The 27869-nt window shown below is 39.7% G+C and overlaps 1 protein-coding gene across 2 annotated transcripts; it reads right to left on the bottom strand.

Annotated features, from left to right (window-relative positions):
* Window positions 1–83: 83 nt before the first annotated feature.
* On the bottom strand, window positions 84–27681 carry MGARP (mitochondria localized glutamic acid rich protein). Of its 2 annotated transcripts, XM_050896618.1 has the most exons (8): window positions 27536–27681; window positions 25711–25814; window positions 24540–24642; window positions 22083–22085; window positions 19705–19938; window positions 5053–5211; window positions 4287–4335; window positions 84–1656 (listed from the first exon to the last, which is right to left on the bottom strand). In XM_050896618.1, exons 1-7 carry the CDS (start codon window positions 27618–27620, stop codon window positions 4289–4291), a joined length of 735 nt encoding a protein of 244 aa, XP_050752575.1. In that variant the 5' UTR covers window positions 27621–27681; the 3' UTR covers window positions 84–1656; window positions 4287–4288. The 2 variants fall into 2 exon arrangements, with proteins under 2 accessions (XP_050752575.1, XP_050752573.1); XM_050896616.1 differs by lacking the exon at window positions 22083–22085.
* Between the last annotated feature and the right edge of the window lie 188 nt (window positions 27682–27869).

Below are 27869 nucleotides of genomic sequence, written 5' to 3'. Positions count from 1 at the left end.
ATCACAGGATGTTTAATCTACCAGATAAATAAAGATAGACTCTCATCCAACAAAATATCAGTCTAAGACTTTTATTCCAGTAGCTTTGTCTACAAAAATCGCTTTTAATCACAGTGGCTTTATCTTTTAAGCAGAAGGCTGTGGTATGGCTTCTTGAAGCTCAGGAGCCTGATTTTGCCTCTGCATTATTCGTTATTCCTAAGCAGGTACAGGGGCTGTATTTGTGTTGGAACACTATTATAATTTGCTTTACGATGGGGGAAGGAGCTTGTGTTGCTTTGTGCCATGGGTAGGAATGTCATAATGTTGTAATTTCCCTTTCAACAGTTTTCCAAAGTTCTGCTTGAAGAGAAAGCAGTCAGATACACCCTATAATTCACACTTTCTATATAAATTGTGTATAACATACCTTATTTGGCCCTGGTTTAGAATTATCGCCATTCTGTGATGGCTGTAATGCTTTTCAGCACGTGGGGGTCTCAGTAAAAATTTTGTAGCAGATGCACGCTCATGCACATGCCCACAGCATAATGGAGGGTGAGGAGAACAGTGTCATACAAACCCATTATTCATTATAGATTTTTTCATTATTAAGATAATACTAACAAGACAAGACTATTTAGCTATTCTGTTCTTTATTAGTCCCTAAGAATCCTTGTCCGTTTGAACACCTGTGGCATAGCCTTCCACGGGGATTTTGCTGGCCATCTGCAAGTGCTCAGAGAAGAGCTTTACCGTAGCCCAAATTGCTCGTGATTTGTACAAGAGTGTTCTCTCAAACCTCTGTGTTGTTACACCACCGCTGCGTGCCGCTGCTAAGAGAACAACACAGAAAGACTACAGCAAGCCGAATAAGGTTTGGTAGGAACGGGGCCCAGCACCCCCAAGGTAGGAGCCGCCACTTTGATCAATGATGATAACTTCTACCAGTGTTATTTTGATTTTCATGCTATGAAGTACCTATTGCTACTACTTGCAAACAGGTTTTGTTCTCAAAGCAGGAGCCTTAAAAGTGTTTACTCCTGGATATTATTGTGCAAGGAAGGGTAGCATCTAAAATGTTTATGCAGGAGGAAAATTAGATCTTGTACATCCAAACGTCCTATGCTTACAATTGCAAATCCAAACTTGGGAGCAAACAAGGTTTTTATTTTCCCCGTGACCCAATTTAAAAATACTAACACGTAATTTTTATAAGATTTTAACTTAGTTAAAACTTTTTACTTACATTTTAGCGTGGAATGTTACAATGGCACAATTATGCACCACAGTTTGGACCAAAAGTAAGAAATCAATGTACATAACGAGACAACAAAGACTGAAAACGAGTTCAGCTGACATGGTTTCAGTTAAGTCTACTGCTTCTCTTAACACGTCTATTTATTACATGCTGAGTGGTGCTTTGACAGTTATTACTGGATGCTACTTTCTAAAGCAGAGATGTTAATCACAGAAGCGTCTCTCTAACCAACTTAAATCGTATTAGGTTGTCTGTTGCAGCAATGAATACTGGTCCTAATGAGCAGTGTGTGGTATGACAAACTGCACAATTTCTTTTATGTCTCCAAGGAAGAGTATGAGGTTTCACACAGGAATCAGCTGGTTGATTGCCACAAATATTTCCGTCAAACTTTTCAAAGGCTTCAGCACTGCTTACTGTGAAAGAGAAAAAAGAATCTGGTTTAGAGGAAGCAACAATAAATCACATTTAGCAACACACTTGATTCATCAGGTCTTTTTCTTTGCAAACATTCAAAGCACACTGGAAATTTGACTGCAGGTTATCAGTTAAGTGAATTACAGCATATAAGCACTACTGCTCATAAATCACACTTATCTGATGGCTTGTGAAAACTTGGTCTGCTACCACCAACAAAGCCCAGTTTCAAGGAATCCCTCATCTTCAGCCGTGTTTCTCAGGTATAAATGAATTCCCCTGCATGCTGAACACATTCCACTACACGTTGCTTCTACAAATAGTTACTTGCTTAACTTTAAGCACAAGGTAAACCAATTGTGTTTGCTGAGATTACTGATATAAGTAGCTTCATAGCAGTGTGAATTTGGGACCAGCAGCCACACAGAGTAGAACTGCTGTACTCTGAAAAGAAAGGGGAACAATAGCATATGCTTACTCAGGCATGCTCTCAGCATCAATTCAAGGCTTCATCTGAGGATTTCATCCATTACTACTACTTCTATCCCTTCACCAAATAATTAGTTTTTTTTTTAAAGCGAACTGGATACTAGTTTGATTCTCACATCAACATTCTTTTGATTATTTTTTTTGCTTTTAATTCCCCCCAAAATATGATTCGTTTTAATGCAAACTGAAAGTTAAGGTCCATACCCTAAAGTGCTTACAACCAAAACATACACTAAAAAAAAAAAAAAATTTAGTTCTTCCTAACTGGGAATGCATTGTGGCTCTTGACTTGTAAATTGGAAAAAGTCAGCCTGGCTTTCAATCCAGCAGCAATCTTCCAGCACTAAGTAGTAAAATGTTTTATAAACATTTCTTTTTTTTTTTCCCCAACAAGATTGAAATGGAATGTAGTAAGAGACACTTTTTGTAACCTCGTGATGCTATATTAACAAAAAGACTTTTTTTGTCAAAAAGACCCTGAGCAGTTTAAGCAGAATTCAGTGGACACACATTCTGGTAGCAGATTCATCTGTTTTTCACCTATTTTCAATTTGTTCCATCAAAGGTGCTTCCTACAGCTTGCCTTCCCTCCCACTCCTACCCCTTTCAGTTACCATCTCTGCCTTCATTAATTGAATTGGATATATTGGGTATTTGTTGTCTAAATCAAAATCTGGAATAACAATGGAACAATTTTTAGGGTTGCAAAATGTTTACAGGGAAAAATAGAGATTCCTAACTCTATTGCTTTCTCTATATCACTGCATTTATGCGTCGCAGAGTGGAGAGAATTTCTTGGTAACTTATTTTTCTGATGTGATATCCTCAGGTGCCCTTAGCTTTCACTCTGAGCAAAAATAACAGCTTTGAGAGGCACACTTTTGCAACTTTTCTGCACATCTCACTCGCATTCATTAAATATCTGTTCCCCTTCACACCATTACTCCTAGTAAAACACAAAAATTCTATTTGGTAGAGGAACATATCTTACACTAGCATTTTGTAAATTACTTTATAATTGTGGGGTTGGCTTTGCTTTAATTTTTTTTTCTTGGTTTTGAACGCTAGAACAACATGGAAAAAGACCATGCAGTTTAAGAACAATATTTACCTTTTATCACAAAAAGATAAGAGGCATTACCTTATTTTATATTGCAGCGGATGATGGAATAAGCAAACATGCATTTGCAAAGGACTCAGAACATAACGATAAGGTTGTATAAGTGTATTTAGAACATACATTTTGAGGGTGCAATGAAAAATAACTTTCTTTGCTCCATTTCCTTCTCTTGCACTGGTGCTCCAAGAATTAGTGTATGAATTGTTAACTAGCAGCAAAAATAATTTTGAGAATTCCTGACCTGGGAGGTTTATTTGCTCAACTTTCAGTTGTTTCTATTCTAGTTAATGTCTTTTCTACCAAGATTCATGTTCATATTTCAGCCAACCTTTTTATTCCCTCGGGTTTCTATCACCATCTTACAGTCCATTTTGGAAAGGGGAGTCACCATCTGACAGTCCCTTTGGGAAGGGAAGAGCAAAATAGTAAGATATTGTGGACAAAGTATTTTATTCTATAAAGTAATAATGCCAGCTGAGCAAGATACTAGCAAAATAGTAAGAATATTATATTCAATATTTTTCATTAGCACAAACTAAAAGTGCAGAGAGACTAATCATGAAAAAATGTCTTTAAAAAAAACAGTCCAGAAGGTTACAACTTCACCATGTTTACACTGAGGACAAGAAGAGAAGAGTTCACTTGTATAGGGCAATAATCCAGAAGTCCAGTATCTATATAATTTAAACCAATGTCCAAAGAACACTTTTTGCCTAGAAGAAAGCTACAACTCTTGGGTCTTTATCCAGTTTGCATGGGACTAAGATAAAGCCATAAATAAATACCCAGCGTGACAATTGATATAGAAAAGTTTTGCTCCCTAGCCTCTAAAAGATGCCAGCAATGGTTCCCAAACAATAAGAAATACTTCAGTTAAGTTCTTTTTTGCAGTTGGGAGCAGAAATACAAATTCACCATCAGAGTGCATGTGCAGACTTGCCACATGCTGCAATTGCCACTAACTGAGAAAAAAAGAAAGGTGAAGAGCGGGAAACCACATGCTGCAATTGTACTGTGTACCTTTAGGGTTCCTTAGCAACTTCTTCAGGTGTCTTCTCCTCCACAGAAACTGAAAATGGAGACAAAACACCAATAAGAAACATTGGAAACAACTTATTCAATGACAAATAGTCGAGTAAGTCGTTTCCTTTAGTCCAAAGGATGCTTTGGACTAAAGGGATACAATTTACAAAGTCATATTAGGTATACAGACATTTTTCCTTTTAGCTTTTTAATTCTAATTGTAAAAGAGTTTAGAGGCCAAACTTCTAAACTCCTTTGAAAATCTCCGCAGTGATGATTTTAACACACATTTTTCTTTGCATTCAATTATATCATTCAACTTCAATAGCAATATAAGATTGCTTATAGCTTCACCGAAACACTGTAAGGTTTATAAATATCACATGCTTAATATTTTTCTTTACAGCAATGTAATTTAAGAAAATTCTGTCTTTCAAATTAAGTCAGATGTTTAAGAAGTATGTTACATCACATGCAGCACAAGGGAGAATTTCTTGTTCTTAATGAACTTTACATCTAGCCGCTTAGCAGGGCACTGAGCTCAAAACACCCCCGTGATCCAACTTGGCAATACCTATTTCTACTGCATGGCGTATAATTTCAAAATTAAATTTTCTGCTAACGCTGTGATGCCAAACACCGTCATCGCTAGCAGCCATATTGCATCACTTGAGTTCTGCGTGCTCTTGCAGCTAGTTCAGTGCAAACAGCCATTAGTGCTTTTCAGAGACAAAACGTTTCAGACCCAGCTGTACTCTTGCACCTTCTGCAGTCTGCCCCGACTCCTCAGCATCAACGTCCTCGCTCCTTGACGATGGGTCAGAAATCTCTTGAGCTGCTGAGGCTACTCCTTCCTTGACACTGTCTAAGTTTTCCTCATGGGCAGAAGCAGCTGCAACATCCAAGACTTCACTCATAGTTTCTATGAATCAAATTAGAGAGATAATTGTCTTGTCTTTCCATTCACCAGCATAAATGAGGGCGAGCAGTCAATTCTCACAAAGCATGAAGTACCTGCCTAACATACATGTTTGAAGTAACTGAAGACAACAGGATCTATCAGATGATTAAATTTTATCACGCAAATAAAAGTTTGCAAGGGGAATTCCAGGGAAAGTCTGACTCTTCCCAACCCTGGGGGCAGAACAATATAAACATGAGCTATTTTCATGTCTTTCGACAAAGGTAAGTATTCTCTAATATGTATATTCTCTTACAGATACCTTCATTTTATTTTCTGATTTCTGTCAAACTATTAATGATGTGCAAGATACTAACGGTAAAGTTTCCATGGAAATAATCCTAGTCTGATCAACACCACAGGACATTACACATACACTCCACATAACCTTGCAAAGATGTCATGGGTTGTTTTAACATAGAAATATCCTAACATCAGGCTGAAGGTTCAGGCTGTGATTCCAGTGTAGCATAATTGCCAACTAGTCATTTTTCAATACTCCTTAAAGATAAAGCAATCTGTCTGTATAAAAAGTCTGTAATAGGTAATATGCCTATATATAGATACACTCTGCTGGGAGACTGAACACATCATCCAGCAGTTACACGTTAAATTTTACTTGAGTAAATTCTCTGTTACCATGTTCTTCTAACCTTCCTGCTGGAGGTCTCCGTCATCACACGCCTTAACTGCTTGGCAGGATAAGGTTTGCAGGGACTTTGTTGTTACAAATTGTGTCCTGTACTAAGCTACATGCATATTAAATACAACTAACTAAACGGCTTCATTAGAAGTTCAATAAATGCAGTAAATAGGAGTTTTGTAGAGCTAGCATCCCATGCCTTTTTCTAAATATCAGCTTGCAGCTATTTCAGTACAGCATATTCTGAACATCAACTATTTCACTTTATTCTGCAGAATACTGACGGAATTTTGAAGACGCAACAGAAAAAAAAATTTCAGGAATCACTACCTTTGTCTTTATAGGGAACAGCTATGCAATAAAAATAGTACATTTGAAATTCAGAACATTAGATATTTTATAGCTAGCATCACTTGATGTAATGCAGTATATTTGCTATGGTAACAAGCTGCTGGTTTTGAGTTTGTAACATCAAACATTCAGTTTATATTACCAAAAACTTGCTCTCTGGCTTATAGTATTTCATCTTGCTAATATTTGTTTATTTGTCGTGATGTTTCAGGGTTTTAATTTCTTTTGCACTAAGAAGAGTAGATCAGTAAGCAAGTAGAGGGAGCAACATGGACTTCCCTGCTTTTTAATAAAACCTCATTTCCTTTGAATGGGAATCATGTTTATTTGTCACCTACAGGAATACCTGCCTTGAAAAGAAACGTTAACACTTATACCACTTGTACCGAACGTTTTGTCTCTGGTCTGAAGTATTCTTTATGGCTATTAGAAAGGCCATCTACTGCAACAAAATATGGATTCCTCCCAACGTGCCCATCCAGGTCTCTGCAGAGTAGCTGTCACTCCCTAAAATATAAAGGGCCTTATTGCGACAGGCATTGTGTTTTTGAAAACCTGTCTGTACATACGAGTAATTGTCCTTGGTTACTGCAGAAAACTCCAGCTGGTACTTCTATTCAAGTGGCTTTCGCATCTGTTCCTTAAGCACACGGGGCTAGAGTTTCGTAGGAGCCACCTTCCTGGTGCCACAGCTGAAGCACTCTTCCAGAAGAGAAAGCTGGCAGCAGCTGGCGGTCCAAGCGCACTTGCTGACGGCAGCACCAGACATGGCAGCTTGCCCCGGGTCATCACCCGTGCCTTAAAGCATTATCTCCAGCAAAGATTCAGACTGGCCCACGAAGATCATTTTGGCATCATTTCTTTGGCCTATCGCAACTACAGCAAGCTATCGAAGTGTCTTTTGGTGCTTTGAGCACCACGCAAATAAGAACCAGTCCATAACCATGAAGGCTATTTTGAGCATTAATCTGACATACCAAAACAAATCTCAGTGTATTTTTTGGTGGTTTGTACACGGCTCGGTCTTGGAACAAACACTCTGTATCCCGCTCACAAGGTCAACACGTTTTTCTCTGTCCTAGGGAATTGCTGTGATCCCAGGGCAACACCAGATGAATGATGGCCTGGCAAGCTGAGAACGAGCCCCCCCCTTTCAGAATCAGGACTGGCACATGGCCCCTTCTCTGCGGGGAACATCAGGCATACCGCCCGAGTCCCTCGCATCCTCTCCTACTGATCAGCTGGTAGCACAAAGCATTACAAAGTTTAGGATCTTCTCCTTTTTGTTTCCCCGGATGTTAAATTTAATCTCAGTGCTATTCCCTCGCCCCCCCCGCCCACCGCCTTTTTTTTTTTTTAAATCTGCATGCATTTCATATTTTTTCAGTCCAGTTTAATCTCTCGCAGTTGTTCCATGTAAAATCCTGCAGTAACACCCTATTTCATAAAAGAGATTTTAATCTGTGCCTGATACAATGACTCATTTTCCATAATCCTTGGAAGAAGGACTTTACTTTTCTGTCTGTTCAATTATTGCAAAGTTGTTAATAAGCCTGTCGCGAAACTCTACAGCAATTAATAGATGTAATTGAAATCACTTCTAACTTTTGTTAGTTCAAATACTAAAAAATTTAAGCTTCTTTATTTTTTCAGAATAGAGTTGTAGAGGAGTTACAGCATTTTAACTTGTTCTGTGCTGTTTTCTGAATGACAATCAGTCTGAAATTCTGAAGTCCCCATGTTTCCTTGTGCAGCGATGACTATGACCCATTTTGTCTATTTATGCCAGCTTTCTTACAATTTCTACAGGCTTTAACGGAACAAAATAATCTGCATTGTGCAACTGCTTCTCTGCCATGAAGACACATGGTATTTAAGTGCTGTTCGTATTATGTTTTCCGCTGAATGCCCAGCTGCTTTATTATCGATAGTACACGATACTACTTCAGCTCCTTAACATCTTTAACAAAACACCCACTTGCAGCGTTCCAGTCAAATTGGTCTCAGTCAAATGATGATTCACCCTGATCCATACAATTCAAAATCTGCCAAAAATGGGAATGTTCTTGATTTTTTTAGTTTCTTCTTATATTCACAGAAGTGGGGTTGTTTGGTTTTTTTCTTAATTCTGTAGGGGGGGCGGGGAAACCCACATCATTCAGCAGTAGCACTGGAGTTAAATGGTTTCATAATTTTACTGTTTCATTGAGTGTTTGGTGTGTCATGTCCTCCTCATCTTAGTAAGACATATTACTCTACAGAAGCTATACATGTCACAGTTTCATGCAAGGTATTATACAGGTAGCAAAATCTCAGCCTTTGTGTATAATATTAGTTATTTTTCCTGAAAAATTGATAGTTACTTTTCTTATGCTTCTTCACCAGGCATTTGTCAATTTTAAGTTTTCCCCTGCGATAGGTAGCTACGTCCCAGTATCACCGGCTACAGTTTACTTCAATTTTGCTAGGCATTGGTATATCCTATTGCACTTACAGATCTGAATTAGGAGCTTAACTTTCTTCTTATTTCAACAAAAGTTCATATAAAAGAACTTCAAGCCTCAGAGAAATCAAACTAATCACGTTTACTAACTGTAGGCCAGTGGTTAGGCTTTGCATATTGCATCAACAGCTGTTCTGAAAGCATTCAAAGGGCTTTTAACATACTGAGGATTTTGAGGACAAACGTCCTCAGGCTAGTTAAACCCTCAATATATTTCCACTACGCAACCATCAGTACATAACTCAACATCTTTGGAATATCCATTGCTTACATGTAACAAGGAACCCTAACAAAAACACTGCCTGCTTCTGCCCAGGATAGCTATATGTACTCTCAAGTGGTCTTTAGCTCCTCTGCTTTACGAGATAACCATTTTGAGAAGATATGCATCCTTCCAAATTGCACATGTAGGAACAGAACGACCGGGCAACACCAGCAGCACATTACATATGCACCAAACACAATACCAAACCATTTATGTTATGAAAACACATCTGTTTTGAGTTGAGTAAATACAGACAAGGAAATTGATTTTACAGACAAAAGGAAATTAGGTTTTTGGTTTAAAACTTTTTTTTTTTAAATAAGGCAGCAGCATTAGGAAGCTCCAATAGCTTATCAGCACGGTATCCAACATCTAGTTCTACATAGAAATATAATTTCTATATTCTACTACCGTATCATTTCAGTGAAAAAGAAAAAAAAAAAGCTGCTTCCTGTATAAAGTAGTTATACAAGACACAATTTTTACTCTTACAAGTGTTGCAGTTGCAGCACTGAGAGCGCAGGACTCTGCATTTCTGTGCATTCACAGTTGAACAGAAAACAGTCCAAATCCAGGGCGCTTCTGCAGCCTCATGATGGTCAATTGAATTGTCTGAATATTAGTGAGCTCAGCATTCCCCCAGCAGAACAGAGAAGCACGATAAGCAGGGACTTGCATGCCCTGTGTGACTGACTCATCTTTGCTCCAGCTAATAATAAAAAATAACCACCACACACACACACATTGACTTTCTCCTGCTAATAATAAAAAAAACCAACACAAAACCCCACACACGTGGATTGACTTTCAGAACCCAGATCCTACTGCTTGCATAGCCTCTTCCCCCAAAGCTTTCAAGCATTTAAAACAAGCTTTCCAACTTTCCTGGGGGAGTTTTTAATGCAGCGTCAGCCTGGATTTTTGTCTGGGACGCAAAGCTCTAGTCCAAAATTAAACCAGCTCACACTGGCAGTCAAGTCCTACCGCCTGACAAACAATATGCTATAGGATCATCTTGAAGAAGGCAGGTGAAAGGGAGGTATGGAGACAATTGAGATGGCACTGATGATAAGGGGAATCTGAAATCTGCCAAGAACTTGGTTCTTGCAAGAATTTTTGTAGAAGATACTGTTTCTGGTAGCATTTCTACAGGGCATATATTGCCAGGCTTTAGCGTTCAGTGTTCATAAAGCTGGATTTTCCAAGCAGTGTTTCATACCACATACCATGTGTGAAAGCTAACAAACAAACTACCAATTGTCCAATACGTATGTATTATTTCATATGTCAGCTTGCATTGACCACAATTCCTGAAGAAAGCAATAGGATCTATGAGATCAAGGAGAAGAAGAAACAACAAATAGTTGACTTCTTTACTTATTCTACACGTCTACAGTCACGTCAGCATTGCCAAGAGGAGTAAGCAGACAAGTCGAGAGTGAGAAGTTCTGCTCCACCGTCTAAGCAAGCTTGGACTACTCTGGGAGCAAGGTACCTTCCCTTTGTTACAACACTGAGGTTTCTTTAGTGCTAACTTAAACTACTGCTTTAAAGCTTAGAGCAGCCCTTCAAAAAAAATCAACCATGTTAATGTGAGGGTTAGGTCTTCACCCTTCCACTGAAGTAGCAGCTAGTTCGCAACTAATTGTTAAGAAAACAAACAAACCAAACTTATTTTACACATGGAAAGAAATTATTCTAAAAAGGAAAGAACTGCTTTCCTCTTTCCTCATGAAGGTGAAGAACTTTACCTTGTGAAAGAAAGACATCTTTCTCTTAATATGTAAAAATAGAGGAAGCTGTCTCTCACAGAGCAGCATTAAAAGAAGGAAAAGTCCAAATTTTTACAAAAGCGTGGGGGCACTCTTGGAATTCAGAATTTCACTCCTACGGCAAAAGTTTTACCACCTTTGGCCAGTCAACTCAGCACCCCTGCAAATGCTCTCCTTGTTCAGAGGGCTTTTGTGTTTAAACTTTTTTAAATTATTTTTAATATCTATTGATACCAATTTATAGATGACTGATACAAATAGCCTGTAGGCATAATTAAACTAACTCGTATATTATATTTTTAAATCTTACTGGACTTTAAGATTTTGCCTTGTATTTTTAAGTGGCTTTGTAAGTATGTTTTCCTTATTTACAATACATATGGAGAAGATAGCTGTTCCAGATTTTAAAATGAAAGCTATATTCAATTTTTTCCTTGCTCGGGGAGAGGTGAGGATTTTTCCCCTCCCAGGATGGACGTTTCATAACGAGATCATACAAGATAACCACAGCCTTCTCAGGAGTACAGCCTGTATTTTTCGCCCCAGTTTTGCATTTCCCTACTAATATATTTAAAACGATCATATTTTGATTCTAATCCTAATCCTTTGATTCATTTTAGAAGTGATATTTCCTGTTAAGAACAACAACAAAAAAATCCGAACAGGCACTGGTTTCCTAAAATTTTTAAAGATATTTAAAAACACACTTTTCTGAGTGAAGTATTTAACTTAAAGTAGTATCCTTCATTTCATGATTTTTTTTTTTTTAAGCCGTCAAGATGAGGCTGGTATTGTAATGCAGAACGTCAGGTTCAATTACTTTAAAAAAATATTCTTTGCAGAAGAATTTGGCTTTATAAAGCTAAAATAATACAAGTTAGCCAGCATAATACAAATGGAATCTGCCTGGAGCGCACGAACTAAAGCTGGAGTACAAAACAAGGCTTTGATATTTCAAGCTGCCTATAACATAACCAGTGTCACACACTAATTCCAAAGGAAAAAAAAAAGTCAAATTTAATTGTGAAAACAGAAACAATATCTCATTTACAGTCTTTTAGAGAACCACTCATACTAGAATGTGATGCTCTTGTTTACATAAAGCTTCTCCTCAGTAAGGTCCACTGATGGTCTCAGGATGTCCCCTGAAATGTTAGGACAGGCAGAGCAAAAAATTCCCCATTCCTTTTCATAGTTTAAAAACCTGCTAATGGAAAACTGACAGCGGAGTAGAATTCACTTTTAAAAACTCAAATTCTGCCATGTTTGAAAAGTAATTCAAGAACGTATTTGAGAGAGACTGCAAAATAGAGCCAGGTACTCCCACCTCTTGTGCTCCCTCAGATCTAATTCAGGGGAGAACACAGCAGTAGCAGTAAGAAACTGCGATTCCCTTTAAGACCAAGTTAACGTATTTTGGTTCCATCATCAGCTTTAAGGAAAACGGAAAAGAAGTTCGTTCAACAATGGCTTTTGTTCTAAATCCTGAGGTGGTGGTGACAGCTAAGGTCCCCTTCCTTCCTTCCATCAGAAGCCACCTGCCACCCCAGGTACGGCTGACTTGGGTTCAGCACCTCCTCCCTCTGCTTGCAGGGGCTACAAATCACCATCAGCCACATCAGCAATAGGAAGAGGGGGAAATAACAATCACCAAGTCAGTTTGGGACAAAATAGGCAAAACTGTGCATATGTCCCTGTAAAGCACGCAGGTGCTTTAGGTTTCGTTGGCCAGGAGGACACAGGGAGCTCAGCACAGAGGGCTTGCAGATACCCACCGGGAACATCCCAAGCACCAGGAACATCACTCGGGACTACCTGAAATGCTCTCTCTCCACTCACTGGCATTTTATTCAGTGAGCATTTAAGATTATAACCACCTAGAGTAAGTTATCCATCTCTTCGGAAAAACACTTAACACTTAAACATTGGCCTTAAAAAGGAAAAAAAGCTACTGGATGGTTAACCACAGACCAACGCCTCTCTCTGACACTGTGAATTCAGCTCTTGAGCTTCAGACAGGAAAAAATAAACCTCTCAGCTCTACGTGCTAAACCGAATCAGGGAACTAACAATTATTTAGAAAAGCACTGATTATTTTTTGGTCTGATCAGTTCCTTGAATGCACAGGACAGGAACTAGTGGCTGGCAACTGCCAAAGCCCACATTGCTCTCAAGAAATTGTTTGCGGAACTGCCCTGGCCCGACCACCCTGTTGTTTGGCCGTGGCATGAAGGCAGCCTCAGCCTTCCCTACCTAGCAATACCTCGCTAGAGCCCACGGGCCTGAGTTTTCTCCCTTTGGCATTTCAGCTATTCCATAAGTTAAACCTGAACCAGAGGCTCAGAGCCCAAGGTCTTTGAGAAACTGGTGAACAAAGGAAGGCTGGGATTTCTAATAATCCTGCCACTACAAAAATATGACAGCTTTTTCTTTTTACAAGCCATCCATAAGTAATCCAGATAAAAATCCATGACGTCCAGCTGAGAACCTAAACCTTTTTTTTAAGAAAAAATCTTCTTCACTCCATACAGCAAGAAAAGAAACAACTTCATTCAACCAAACATTTCACAGGTTGGTTGTGCCTAATGTAGGTCACTAGTTCCTAAGAAAAGCCTCATTAGTTCATACTAATGACCTGAAGACTCACTTCAAGAGAGCTTATTCTACAATGGATAATTAAAAAAAGATTCAGAGATGCCTGTAATGGTCAGAATAAAAGCGTAACAGTGCATACCACATTAATCCAGAATAGTTTATAATACCTCATATAATTTCAAGTGTATCGTTTTATATTCTGTAACAAGGATTTGTAGCAATGAGAAGCAAATCACTTTGTCGTTGGTTGTTTTAAACATCTAGCCACTGATTGGAATGGATCACGAGGAAAACTAGTGCAAGTTAACATAAACAGCACAGATGAAAATGCCCTAATAATTTGATGTATGAAATCCTTCAGAAGGTCTAAATAAGTTTAATTAAAATTAGCCATTTTCTTTAACACTTTTCATACAAAGTAATGCACCAATTTTTACCCACTTACATTGTTTTCAAAGGAGCAACCAAAGTTCAGCATGTGGTTTTTTTGAAAAGGATGTTTCTCTCTGCAATGAGAAATGCTGCCCAAAAATCAATATAAAAATCCCCATCATTACCATTCTGGTTTGAACTGCCACCACAGGAGAACAGAAAGGCGTCCCTGTTGCCATTTTCTCTAAAGCAGGACACGAACAGTATTCCCCTGCGTGCTGTACTTACAGAAAATTTTCAAACAACACAGGTAATACTGCTTAAGGTAAAGTAAATGCTAACAGTTTTTGTTGACCAAAGCGAGTTCTTGCTTTCCAATTTAAAGAAATAAAGTTATTTTAGGATTCTTTTTAAGTCTTGACAAGGAGCTATAAATATTTTGTTAGTAAAAAGCAGTAAGTCCATTTTCTCCTTAATAGTGACAATCATTTAGGCATTATTCACTTTATGTCCTTTTACCAGCTTTACTCTTTTTTTGAGAAGCTACTTGTCCCCTTGTTCTACAATAGACAAATAGGAAGACAGTTATTTTTTGTAGTTCTGCCCCACTTATTTGTTTGCACTCTTAGCTGGGAAGTTCTAGGGTTTTTTTTTCCATTTTACTGGAATCTTCCTCCCTAGCCCAGTGCATGATGTAAAATTCTCTTTTCCGCTAAGCTGATCAAAACCAAACAGTCTCTCCATTTACCAACTTGTGTCTTCAGATGCTCATAACTTTTACAGAAGTCTTTTCTAAACATTGTTCACATTCTTCCTACAGAGATTTTCCAGTTATGCTATGACAGCTCATCTACAAGCCCAGTTTTATGAAGCGACAACAGGAGGAAGAGAGAAAAGACTCTCAACCTCGCTGGTACAGATCAGAAGCATCTCATAACAGGCCTATTATCTGCCATTTTCATACGTATAATGTCATGGCATGAAATGGGTCTCTAGGTGTAGATTGGTGTAACAGAAGACAGAGAATCAGGGAAAATAATCATATCATCTGATGAAATCTGTGCTTAATTACCAACTGTAATAAAGGTTTTCTATTCTGAATCTCCTTTTAGAGGATTTTTTTCTCTTCATTGATTGTGGTAGACTAAGCTAAATTAGGCTCTAGAAAGTTGAATTATGTGAATATTATCCTACTGGAAAAGTATCCATATCTGTGGAACTTCTGTTGGGTATTTCTGCTTCACATTTATCACTTTATCTGTCCCTTGGGCTGCTGCATTTATCTTTCATCTCTCTGATTGCCGTACACCGGCCTCTATATGGCAGATAATAGGCCTGATATGAGATGCTTCTGATCTATACCAGTGAGGTTGAAAAGGGGGGGGGGGGGGGGGGGGAAGTGTCGTTATTTTCATGAAGTCCAACTGTGAACAAGTGATAGAATCATAAGGGATAAGGTCTGTCCAGCCCTATCCACGCTGCGTCTTACCCCAGCACCTAAGGTTGTAAAAAGCTGCAGGTTGCACAGCTTTTCCTCCTTCCTTCGTCTCTCAGACAAATGCCTAGAAGGATGTGTTTGTTCTACTGAGCAACGTCATTCTGAAAGCCTCTGAACAAGTATGAGCAATTGCAAGTTACTTTGAGGACTTTTCAGCAATCTTCAAAATACTCCCAGTGTCAGAGCATTTGAATACGCACCCAGAGTTTGGTAACTTACCAAGCAAAAACAATGTACGCTGATCATGTCGGGTATTTTTGTCTGCTTGGCATCACGGTGCCATCAGGTCAGCAAAAGTCCTGTCCAGAAAGCAGTAACTCCTGCCCAGTGCAGCCTATATTTGTTCCTGTTGGCTGCAGACAACTGGCATTGTAATGCCATTCGAAGCTTAACATGGAAAACACTGGCACATTCACACACTAATCCTCCCCAAACCTAGTTATTCACTCAGACGGTGTTTGCAATAACAGGGAAGAGACCACGTCCTTCAATACTTACAAAATTAGAAAAGAACCTACGCTACAGAAGCCAGGAGTCCAAGAAAGCACGGTTTGGGGCTAATTGCTTTTGCTATTCCAGTTGATAATGCCAAAACCTCAAGCCTCAATACTAGAGTTGGAGAAAAGTTTATAGCGGCAATCCAAAAACTACAAGTCACAGATGCAACCACACTGCCTAATCCAAATAGCAGCTTGCCAATCTGTGCATTTTATAGCATTTGTTCTATCTGAAGAAAAATTGATCTTAATTTATGGTCCCCAGACACAGCATACACTAGAAGAACAGCAGGAAACTTACCAGCATCAGGCAGTAACCAAGAGTAACAGCACAACAGCTCAAGCAATAAAAAGGTACAGAAAACTAGAATTTAGAGAAAGCTACAACCTTGGGAACAGAGTAACGTAGCACGGTACTTTTTTTGGCACCTGTATTTCACAGAATTCCAAATACAAGTAGTGGGTTGTAAATTGCTTAAATTGAGGCAAGGAAAAAATTCCAGCCAGGAACAATTGTAACTAACTTTCTAAAATTGAAATTACCCTGATTAAGTATTAAGTACCTACCTCCAAGGTTGTGGTTTAGGGTTTTTTTGTTTCATTTGGTTTTGGGGTTTTTTTGCATATCCATGTATAATCACACATTCATGTTATCTGTATACATACGTATGTATGTATACTGGAGCTGGGGACAAACGTCCATTGGCACCTTGCACTTCCAAACGTATTACAGAAAGCCTTATAGATTAAAAGAAACAATTGCATTTGAAAAAGCAGAGGTTTACTGGTAACGATAAAAATACTTGCACCTTCACCTGCAGAAGTAACATCAAGCTACCAACAAAACTAATAAAAGTTATATTTAAATAAAGTATTATTTTTCAAAGTAAGCCTGCATTTCCCTGGGCAGTTCTGAAAGAAAAATACTTCTCTACCTCAGTAAAAATGGAGATACACTTTTTTCCCTCTAAATAAAGGGAACACAAATGATAAAAGTGGTTAAATACAAAACTGAAAGGTATTTCCAGAAGGATTTTCATTATAAAATTATTTTTTTAAAAACACAAATAGCTGTTGACTGCAGGTAAACACTGAACAAAGCGGTACATAGAGATTTTGAATCAAAATATCACCTTCTTGTATTTTAAGTATTATGCCAATGGAAACTAGCTTTTACGTAGCTTAAAGGAAAGGGATACTGGTTTAAGCCTGTGTGTGTAAGACCGCGTGCTGCTTGTTAAACCCTTCACACGGTCAAGAGCCAGAGGCCCCCGTCAATTCCTCGGAGATCTGAGGGCAGAGCCGTTTCAGGGGTCGTGCTGTTCTCCCGCAGATGGGGCCTGGAGGAGAGGAGCAGGCGAACGCTAAGGTGACCTGGCGGCAGGAGCCCCTGCAGCCTCCCAGGGCGGGACTCGGGTTACGCAGCAGTCACAGCGACTTAGCCCCAGCGGGGGAACCTCACGTGAACGGCATATGAGATCCATAGGGTTCACCCTTGACTTAGGCACACCTGTTACCAACAGTTATTTACAACAGGCCTCAGTGGTGACCGGTGGCGTGAGAGAACTCTTCTCGGGAGCAAGCTTTAACATCCCAGAAATGTCAAAGAGATCAGGCAACGCTACACCAGGGAGAACCCTCCCTTGCTTTAGAAACTAGCAATTACTGAAGGGAAGTGCAACTTCTGCTGCTTGATATGAAATGCTTTAGCTAATACGTGATATCCTGATTAGAGGCTGGAAGGAAGATGGCTGAAACAACATGCAGAAGTTTCTCAACACTTTTATATCCCACAGATTCATCTCCGACAGCTTCACCACACAGCAAATAACCACTGCAGCAAGATTTGACAGAGAACACCTGAAACGACCCTCAGAATCCCTTATAAATATTGATGTAACAGAAGTGTTGCTCTAGTGTTGTTTTCTTCAATAAGTCTGTTGCCAGAGAAAACAGATCTAAGAAATCAGTAATTTCTAAGCAGCACATCCATTTCCAGTCAACACCAGCAGTAACTAACAGTTACAAAACATATTTCCTCTTATAAAATAGGGACCACTAACTACATGAAGTCACCGTGTCTAGAATTAGATCCTCAGACTTAATCCACTTATGCACAACATCTCTCAGGGAAGATCCTAGCTGCTTCTTCTTCAATAGCTGCTTCCTCTTCAATATATTCCTCTTCAATATGGAAGATCCTACCCTATCCAACAATTAACAAATATTCCTAGATAAGCATTGTGAAAGAAATATTCAACCACTTCTAGATACAAGCAGGTGCCCACTCCTTAAAGTGAAATTTTGCAATTGCTCTGTAGAGCAACAGAGGTAAACACTGCAAGACATTTTAAAACATCTTATATCTCTTAACAGCTCTAATTCACTAACTTTAACGTATACCAGACTACTTCCTTTCTAAATGAAATGGTCTAAATATTCCATAGAAATGGAATTTTTTAAGGCTCTAGGTATTTTAACTACTACCTTACAAATATTTTTTATATGTAAACAGTCACTACAAATATACTTGTACTTTTTAGTAGCTCTATTAGTTTTAGCAGATTAGACCAAGTATTGTTTTAAAATGTTATTTGTAATGGATTGTTTTGCAGACAAGCAAAGGAGCTATTCACACATGAATTAAAATCCCATTCACACCTAGACCTTTCACAAAAGTCAGCCATTTGAAGTGCTGCACCACTTCTCAAATTAATTTGTTAAAAAGGCAATTAAGATGCATCCATTCCTCGCTGGAGTCACCAAGGAAAAAGGCAAAAACAATTCTGGAATCTGCAATACCTTTCAAGGTACTATGATAACCTCCCATGGACTAGCAGTCAAAATACTTTTAATCTCAGTTTGACCTGTGTTTTAGATATATCCTCTCAAGTAGATGTTTGTTTTCTCAAAGTAAGTCAAACATAGGTGTGCAGTAACGATTCCATGTTTAAGTCAAGCTGAAAAGTGCTTCAGTGGTTTTCATACTTGCTACAGCCACACTGAAGTCTTCCCTTCCAAAGCAAGAATTAAAGTGAAGTTTCTCTTTCATGATAGGCTGGCAAGTTTGTTGTTGTTGTTGTTGTTTGGTTTGGTTTTTAACTGAAGACACCAGATGCAAATGTTTGCTGCTTTCCTATGGACTGAGAAATTGCAATTGCTTTATGTGTGTCCCTTCCAACTTTAGCTGAACAAATCAAGAGGTAAGAGGATAAGCCATTGCTCGATCCTTACAGGTTAGTAGTAAAAAAAAAAAAAGTTCTAAAAAAATCAAGTTAAATTATAAACCTGTATTTTGTGCAACTTATGGATAGGCTTGCACTTATATTATTGTGATTTTTTTAAAAGCACAGTAAACCAAAATATTTCAAACGCCCTGACAGTTCAAAATACTGCATATGTAACCACTAATTGATTTAAGTGTTTAATACCAATTTGATGTTTCATTGAATTTTGAAATTTTTAGCCTAGTATATCCTTAAAATTGAGATCATGACAACATTTTGGTTGCTATGCAAGATTCTGTTGAAGTTACGTTGACAGCTATAATTATTCAGTGTGAATATCTTAGGAATGGCCAGTGATACAAAGTGTTTAGATTCCTTAACAAACCCTTAAGAACCAGGTCACTGAAACAACTGTTTCACTGATCATATTACATGTGGACCTTAACATAAGATCTTAAAGAAGAGAAATAAAATAGGGTAGTAAATAAACTTTTCATTCTACCAGTTTTAGACAGTAACTCTGGTGCCACAGGCAGCATGCTTTTAGAGACACTAATTTAATAAACTTAATTACCTTACGCTCATGATATGTCAAGGTAACACCCAAATTAGTTTTCACTGCAGGACAAACACCATTAGGAATACTGACATTTGTTCTTAACGTTCTGTAGTAAGAGGCAGAGTTTAGAACCCACAACACACACACGCAAAAATAGCATTCATAAGTTAACCTTGCACTGCAGCAGCGTCTGAATTAGCAGCAACTTCCAAAATAGCAGCAGCTTCCTGCTGTGCTTCCTCCACAGCAGGGGACGTATCTGGAGCCGGTAAGTCATTCTCCCCTCCAGTTTCTGGGGATACCCCAGAACTCTCATCCTGTGCTGCAGGTCCAGCAGCAGCTACTGCATCAGCCTCTTCCGTGGCTGTCTCTGCTTCAGTGATTTCAGCCGTTTCTTCTTCATCACCTTTTAAGGATTTATTTAATACAATAAAGAGAGTAAAGTGCATGCATGCAACACAAATTCACCAACTACTTTTTACCACCATCCTCATTTAAATTTAAAATGGGAAGCTAAGCTTTGGGATCAGAATTTACAAACAAAGTCAAAAAGTCAATAATTAATCCCCCCATATTGTCTAATGAGGCACCAAAAAAGATGTTTACAAGATGAGGAAACCATATTCTTAATTACCGAGTTTCATAACTGCTTCAGTGTAGTACGAAAAGAAACTGTGGCTTAAAGCAAGTGACTGCAAGAGGTGAGAGTGCAGGGAAGGATAAAAAAGGACCCCACCAAGTGTTGCTCCAAACCCACTCTGCTGAAAGGGCCCGGGATAATGCACTCATGGGTGTCAGAGGGAGCAGGATTCTAGCCCTGTTCGCACCCAGCAGTGGAATTACCACACTGGGAATAAGACATTTGCTACCATACTTAGAAGCTCTTACAGAGTTTATTATCCATCAGGCTGACAACTTAGAAGCACTGCAAGCCAAGGCGTGCCTTCAGTTTGTGCAGGGCTATTTTCAAGGTGGCTAACTTGGCTGGCAATAGCTACAATAATGCCAAGCCCAACAAGTGATTAGTGTTCAGACGGGTTTTGTGCCATCTCTTAGCTCTACGCTGCCACAGGTGCTCTGCTATCCCTATTCACTCTGCTTTCTTTAAGCTATATTGAATGCACTGTGGCCCCTGCAAGAGCCATAGCACTCAAGTAAGAAAGGTAAGGTCTGCAGGGCAGAATAATACAGGGGACCCTTATTGAAACTAGCTGCATATAAGTAAGAAAATAATTTGCTGGTTCTAAGTGGTCAGCATTCACTTTACTGGAGATATGACTGCTTACGACTGACCATTTTCTTTTTACAAGTCCCAGCTGTCTTTTAAAGATGTGTCTACACTGCTGTGGGTCAGACTCTTTAGAATCTGAAAAACCCAGTGTTTCCCAATCATGCATTACTTCAAACTCAGCTGAGACAAGTCATTAAAAGCTAATAGCACAAAGCAACAAAGATGCACAATCACAATGCAAACATGCACTAAGATCTAGTTAACAAAAGAAAGTTATATACCAAGTGTTCATTGCAAGTTTACCGCTAGAACCAACTCACCATGTGAAAAAATAGAACTGGAAATAAAGTTTGTAATATAGTGTAAACTAAGTGAGAATAGAAAGGAAAGGAAAGACCTTAAAGAGACATAGTCAGAATTTATTTTATTCTTTTATATCTGTTTAAAAACTAAAAAGATCAATTTCAATTCTTGGTTTTCTTACGCTAGTACAAGCCTATCTTTTTGTGTTCAGCTTTAAACACAAGTCTACTCATCGCTCAGTAAAAATCAAGGCTTTGTATTATGCAACCTGATCATGTCCCTTTAAGAGAATGCTATATTTCAAAAAACCTAAAATGATTACACAAAGAACAGACTAACAGCCAAGCTCAGCATTCAGTACACTTTATTGGACAGTCAAATATAGAGTGCATTCATTCAGAACAGCCAGTTTCTCAGTCTCAGAACTGCCTTCTACAAAGCAGATTCAGTAATAAGCTCAATATGGTTTGGCCTTGCAAACATAGGCAGTTCTTTTAAAGTCTCACAAGTATGGAGTTTTACAATAGAAGGTATAAAGTCATCCCAAGGTAGGCAGCAAGGTACGCAATGGTGAGCGACTGTCCTTTGTTTGTATTTAACTTCCTCTGGTTTGGAAAGAGATTTCCCTTGTATTTTAGTCTGGAAAGTGTAAAAGCAGAGTACAGATTAGAAAGATTGAATCAGCTTGCATCAAGTTAAAAAGAAAAGTCATTGCTAAAAAAGAAGGAAATCAGGAACAAGTTTAAAGGAGACACATGCAAATGGAAGACAAAACTCAGTATTTGCTAAATAAGCAAGTAGAACGTTCTGCAAGGCAAACATCATTTTACAGTTCAAATGATGTCCCAGATTTCCTACTGCTACTTCGAGTCAGGCTTCTGCCAGGGGCTTTTTTAAGTCCCTCCCTAAATTTGAGAGTAGCTTTCAGTTAAGAAAAGCTACAGAAAATTTGCTATTAGATCTTTTTTTAAATGTCTGATATCATTAATTAAAATACCATTAAATATCATTTCAACCCTCTAATGAACAAACAAGCCTAGAATAGCATTTGATTGTTTCTCTTGACAGCCTTGTTTGCTACATGCAGTTCTTTGTAATAGACATTTTGAGTTTGGGCACAAGGGGAGAATTTTCCTCGGGATGAGAAACCATGAAAATCATTCGTATCAGGAGAGTCTCTCTCTGATCAGCTGTTCCCTAGTATTAAGTTCTTCCAGCTAGGAAGTTCTTCTCTTACCATAGGACATGTAGCAAATAGGCCATGAATGTGCTGTTCGGCATGCTGCTTTTCTATCTACCACTTCATATTATTACCAGCACTGTTTTATAGCTTATTTTAAGCTTGATTTTATGTGACCCTAAAAAATATTAGATTACTTTGAGAACAGAATTTTTAATCGCTCTTATCAGCAATGCTTACTGTGAAAAAGTGTAAGGACTAACTGAATCTGAAGAATGCGTGGGGAAAGAAGCTGCAGTGGCACTTCTGGGAAAAGCAATACTATGGTAACACTCTGTGACAAGATACACACGAAAATATGACTATGCAGGGAACAGGAAAAAAAGGGGAGGAAGAGAGACATTAATTCTTTTGAGAAAGCACACAGAGGATTCCATAGGAAAAGTAAGAACAGAAACCTCTTTTGGGAGGATACAGTTGGGAATGAAGAAGGATTTAAAAAAGAGCTGATTCAACAGTAGTTTTGTATTGTGAATTGGAACTAGCTACTCAGAAGTCCAATTAAAAACTCTGAATAAATGCTCAACCCAGAAGTCCAATATTGAAAATAATACAGGAAACAAGTTTCAACTGTGTTCACCATATGGTCTTAGCTTTGGACTTCTTACTATCAACAATAAGGGAGGCAGCAATCATCTGCCATTGGTTGTAACATTTATGTAAGTTACCAAGCAGCGCAAGGCATCAGATTATGGGATGTCTGGAGAGTTACCTGAGGTCAGAATTCAGTAAGTTACAGAGCACTGAGTACTCTTACCCCAGTCTCGGGCAACACAGGTTATAGCCTTCAGTGGGTCAACAGCACCACTGACTCTGCGGGTATCCCACTCAAACATTTTGGTAGACTAGGGTTAAAACTCAGTACCTTGCAGAAGTGAACCTTAAGAAAAAAGAGGGAATATACTGACATCATTTTGAGTGCCCTGGAAGGTTTGCTTAATGCTTTCACATCTACTGTGTTCTTCTGACTATGTTAGTCAGAATGTAACGAGCATAACCCTCATTTCTTCCCTGAACAGCAGATGACCAGGTCACTAGGAGAAAATGTTTACTTTGGTCCTGGTTAGATTTTTTATTTTAGGGGCAAGGAAGGACTGCATTAAAATTGTGGCCGAATTCTCAGCATTTAAAGAATCAAGTGTAAAAACTGTATTGCTTCCAGCTGCTTATGAGAAAGGAAATTAAGGTGTTTTGCCATTTTAAATCTTAAAATCTGTAATTTTAAAGTTCTAAAACTAAAGGATGTGTTGTGGAACTTCAAGACTAACAAGTTCAAAAGAAATAATTTTAGAGGCAGACAATTCAAAGCATATTCTCACATTGACAAAAAAATTTAAACTCAGCATACTTTATTCAAATCTATTCTTTGTGTGCATGTAAATATATTAAATCAATTCTCTAGATGTTAGCATCAGAAAAAATACGGAAGAGGTTCAAGTGCTATGGCTTCATTAATTTTTTTTTTTTAAAAACAACTAAATAAAAATACAAAGATCCTTAAGAAGTCATTTTTTCTAATTGCTTTTCCTAGCAAGGCCATGCTTGCCAAAGTTCTATCTTTTATATTAATGCCACCCTAACACTAATTGATGTAGACAGAGACAACATTCCATTACAAGTATTTGAACTAACATGGTCTAATTATTTAAGCATGAAGAGCTAAGTAAGGATTTGCCATACATTTAGGTGGTGTCTGCTTTTCATTTAATCCTAAATTAAAAAAGACAAAATTGAAGTTGTGGGACAAGAAATGGGTATAATTTACAGTATTTTTTAAAAATATAGTTTTTTTCCTATTGAACTGTGTTCCCTGATGGCACGTGGCCTAGAGCCAAACTGTTGACCGAGGAAAAGATACTATCCCCTTCCCCCCAACAAAAAGAACAAAACTGATTTTGACAGCATTACGCATTTAGTCAAGTTTCATTAAGCTTCCAGTAAATGAAATGCAAATACCCCATATACAGCTAATGGTTCGCACATCAACTCTTTCCATCCAAAGAGACTCCTGCAGGTTGATCACAGGCCAGATTCACTGTCTAAACATTGTCCATTCCCAAAATCTGTGCAGAAGTAGCTTTGCAACAGAACACTGCACAACCACCTTTGTCTTTACTCCCACTCACAGAGCTCAGACAAGGACTTGGACAGGGTTAAGGCCTGATTAGACAATCTAGAAATCTGTTCCAGATCCTCGTGTACCCAGGGAACAAGAGAGAAGAGCTCAACTCACCCTTGCTTGACCAAGGTTTGTTTTTCCGCCCCTCAGCTCTCTCATGAAGAATATTCATATGTTCAATATAGTTGCTGCGGGATGAACTGACTATTCTGTAGGCCTGAAAGGAAATTATACCTGAACTTATTGCTACATCCCTACAAAGTTACCAAACAAAAAGAAGAGAGAGGGAGAGAAGGGTTTTTAAGCAAGCGCTACTGCTCATCTTAAAAGGCATATCAAATTATGCTAAGCAACGTAAAAAAAAAAAAAAAACTATTTTGCTATACTAACATAGTTATACATTTCATATTTCTCCATTGTTAGAAAGCAAATACAATCTACCATGCAGCTTTTGAAGTGCTGCAGTGTTTCAGGAATTGAACACAGTATTTTAAAAGACAATTACAGTCAGATTATTTTTTAAAAAAACTATGGTAAAAAGGTGACAGCAAGAGAATTTGTTATTCCTCCAGATATGCAATCACACAAGTTTGATATTTTGAACAAGTAGAAACTACTTACCATTCAAGAGGATTATTTTGTGGGAGAGGGAAACATGTACCTCTCCGGGATGTGCTAGTCACTATCTCAAATCTTGGAGGGGGTGGAAGGAAGCTATGAAATGGAGCCTTTAGGGACGTGAAGCACAGAGTCTGATATATTTAGATGCAGGGAAGAGAATGATTACCAAAAAGCTTGACAAAAGTAGATGTTTACAAAACCTTAACATGCTTTTTCTAAGGAACTAATATTCTTATCTTTCTTTGTGCTCCAATTAACGAGGTTCATAATCTTCCCCTTGCGGCTTCAGACAGCTTACTTCACATCTGTCTTGCCCACTTTGAGATATTCTTAATGTTTGTGGTTGAAAAGAAGAGGCAAGGGGTTAGAGGCAGGTGCCTTAGTCCGCCTTTGAACACATTCATTTCACATAGTTTTAAATATGTTTTCCACTAAGAATGACAACAGCACTAGATATCAAAGTAACAGTAAAACAGGCAAGCAATAGGCATTCAGTTTCACTAGTTCTCTTGAACTGACTTTTAAGTTAAACTGTATTTAATTATATGCTATGACATCCACATTCTATTGACGGTTTGCGTCTTGACCATATTCTTTAACCCAGAACACACCTGATACCATGCCAACTCAGAAAGCACAAACAGCTCCATTCCCAAACACTTACATAAAATAAACCACCAAAAGCAGCAACACCAGCAAGGAGATAGTAAATCATGTTCTCTCCAGAAGAGCCAGGAACACTCCCAGATGACATCTGGCGAAGAGGTGCTATAAAAACCATTATTAAAATTGATGTAAAGTGCTGCTAAAATATGATCACAAAATAGAATGACGGAATCTGAACTTTGTATGGGAAATGATGACTTAAAAAGCTGTAACAAAACAGAGAGGTACAGCCGAGCGACGTTTACTACAACTGAGTAACGCAGGGCGTGGTGCCCAACTGAACGAGGTACATGGCTGAGCTCTTCCTAAGAGTATAAGACTTTCTGTGAAGAAAAGATTACGCTGTCTGCCTATCAGCTTCCAAGTACTGGATGCAGTCTATATAGACTAACGAACTACCTAAGGAACGTAAAAAAGTTCCTGCCTAAGGTATGTAAAAGAATCCATCTGTCCTTATTCAGTCTTGCTGCAGTCATGATCAGCAGAGATAACAAATCCTCTTCAGTTTAATAACAGAGCACTTTAAGAAAAAGCCTTTTCCTTTGAATTCACATTCTTTCATTCTCAGGTAGACTGCTGACATTTAGATACATGCCCACAACCTCAAGTATTGGCCAACAGGGCAGCCAGGCAGGATTACACAATTTTATCCCCGATCGAGTACATATTCGCTATAACAGCAGTGTTAGCCATTTATTTTTGTTCACCGTTTCTGTAGTTTTGATGCTTGCTATAGCCTTGGATTCTTTTGCAAATCTCAAAAAAAGACCCACGAAAAACACACGTAATTCTGTTCGTCAACAAAGCTTTCAGCTGAATTTTGTGACTTCATCCCAGACAAGTAGCACTGATGAGAAACGCCTCATTGAAAGGGTGCTCGTTAAACATAAAATGGCTCTGAGCATTGCAATCGGTAGCTGCAAAAATAGTCTCCATCTCAAAATACTGTCACCGTGTGCCAGATTATGTTTAGCATCATCTGTCTCATGACACACTTTTCAGACTCCTCTTCAATAGTCAGGCATCCTAATGGATCTTCTCACATTTACATACACGTTCTGCAGTAGCTTCTCACGAATACCTTCTTCTCAAAGGCTGCACATTATAGGTAGGAGAGTGCTCAGTGAGCCTGCAATCATCCAACACGGCTGGAAGATTTTTTTTTTTGCTACTGGTTACACAATTCCTGATGCGCCAAAAGCCATGGCTGCAACACATGAGGCTGATTCACGCTCCCTCCCGGTGCTAACAGACCACCGAGGACACCGCTGTTTTGACTGTCCACCTAAGGGCTGGCTGTTTTTTTTTTTACCCCTTTATTTTTTTTTTTGTCGGGGGTTGGAAGTGAAGACAACGGCGGCCCCCTCGCTGCGGGAAGGGGGTTACACCTGCCCGCCACCGAGCCTGCTTCCACGGGGCGGGGGGCACGGCCCCACCGCCGCCGCCGCTTCTCCTCAAGGGCGAGCTGCCCAGCGGGGCACGATCCCGCTCCGCGGGGGCAGGGGCTCCCCGCCGGAAAGCGGCGGAGGTGTCAAGGCAGCCGGTTCCCAGCGGCGGCAGCGGGGATGACCGAGCAGCCGTACCCGGCTCCCGCCCGCCCCCTCACACCGCGGGGAGCCGCAGCCGAGCGCTGTAACCGACCGCGCCAACGGCCGCGCCGCGCGCCCCCGCCCCGCGACCTTCGCGCGTCCCCCCCCGCCACCGAGAGGCAGCGGCGCGTCACCCTCCCCGTCCCCTCCCGCTCCGCCCCGTCCCGTCCCCCCCCACTGTCCCGTTGACCTCTACCCGGCCGCGGGTCGAGCTCCGAGGCGGCCCCCGCGTACCACGCTGCTTGAGGCGGCTCGCGGCAGAAGGAGCCCTGCTCAGGCGAGAGGCCAGCGCCTGCGAGGCGGCCCTGCAGAGATACATGGCGGCGGCGGGAGCCGGGGAGCGGAGCGGAGCGGGCACCTCGGGCTGCCTGACAGCGCGGGGCTCCGGCCGCGGCAGAAGACACCGACACCGCCCTCCCCTGCACGGCGGGGCGGGGCCACGGCGGGGAGGGCGGGGCCGGCGCCAGCCCCGCCCCGGGCCACGTGCCACGTGCCGGTGCACCTGGGCGCTCGCCCGGCCGCCCCTCCCGGCCGGGGCCGAGGGTGTCCCGGCGGCGGGAGCGGCGGG

This window comes from Gymnogyps californianus, chromosome 4 (assembly GCF_018139145.2).
Source record: "Gymnogyps californianus isolate 813 chromosome 4, ASM1813914v2, whole genome shotgun sequence".
In the NCBI taxonomy this organism is placed as follows: Eukaryota; Metazoa; Chordata; class Aves; order Accipitriformes; family Cathartidae; genus Gymnogyps; species Gymnogyps californianus.
This window is presented reverse-complemented; position numbering and strand designations above follow the sequence as displayed.

What these genes read in the sequence shown, in the direction of transcription:
- MGARP (XM_050896618.1), bottom strand. Translation starts at nt 27,620, where the DNA reads ATGTATCTCTGCAGGGCCGCCTCGCAGGCGCTGGCCTCTCGCCTGAGC. An exon ending in CTTTTGGTGGTTTATTTTAT is followed by an intron (nt 24,643 to 25,710) that starts GTAAGTGTTTGG and finishes ATTTCCTTTCAG; the next exon opens with GCCTACAGAATAGTCAGTTC. An exon ending in AGACGCTGCTGCAGTGCAAG is followed by an intron (nt 5,212 to 19,704) that starts GTTAACTTATGA and finishes TTTGATTCATAG; the next exon opens with AAACTATGAGTGAAGTCTTG.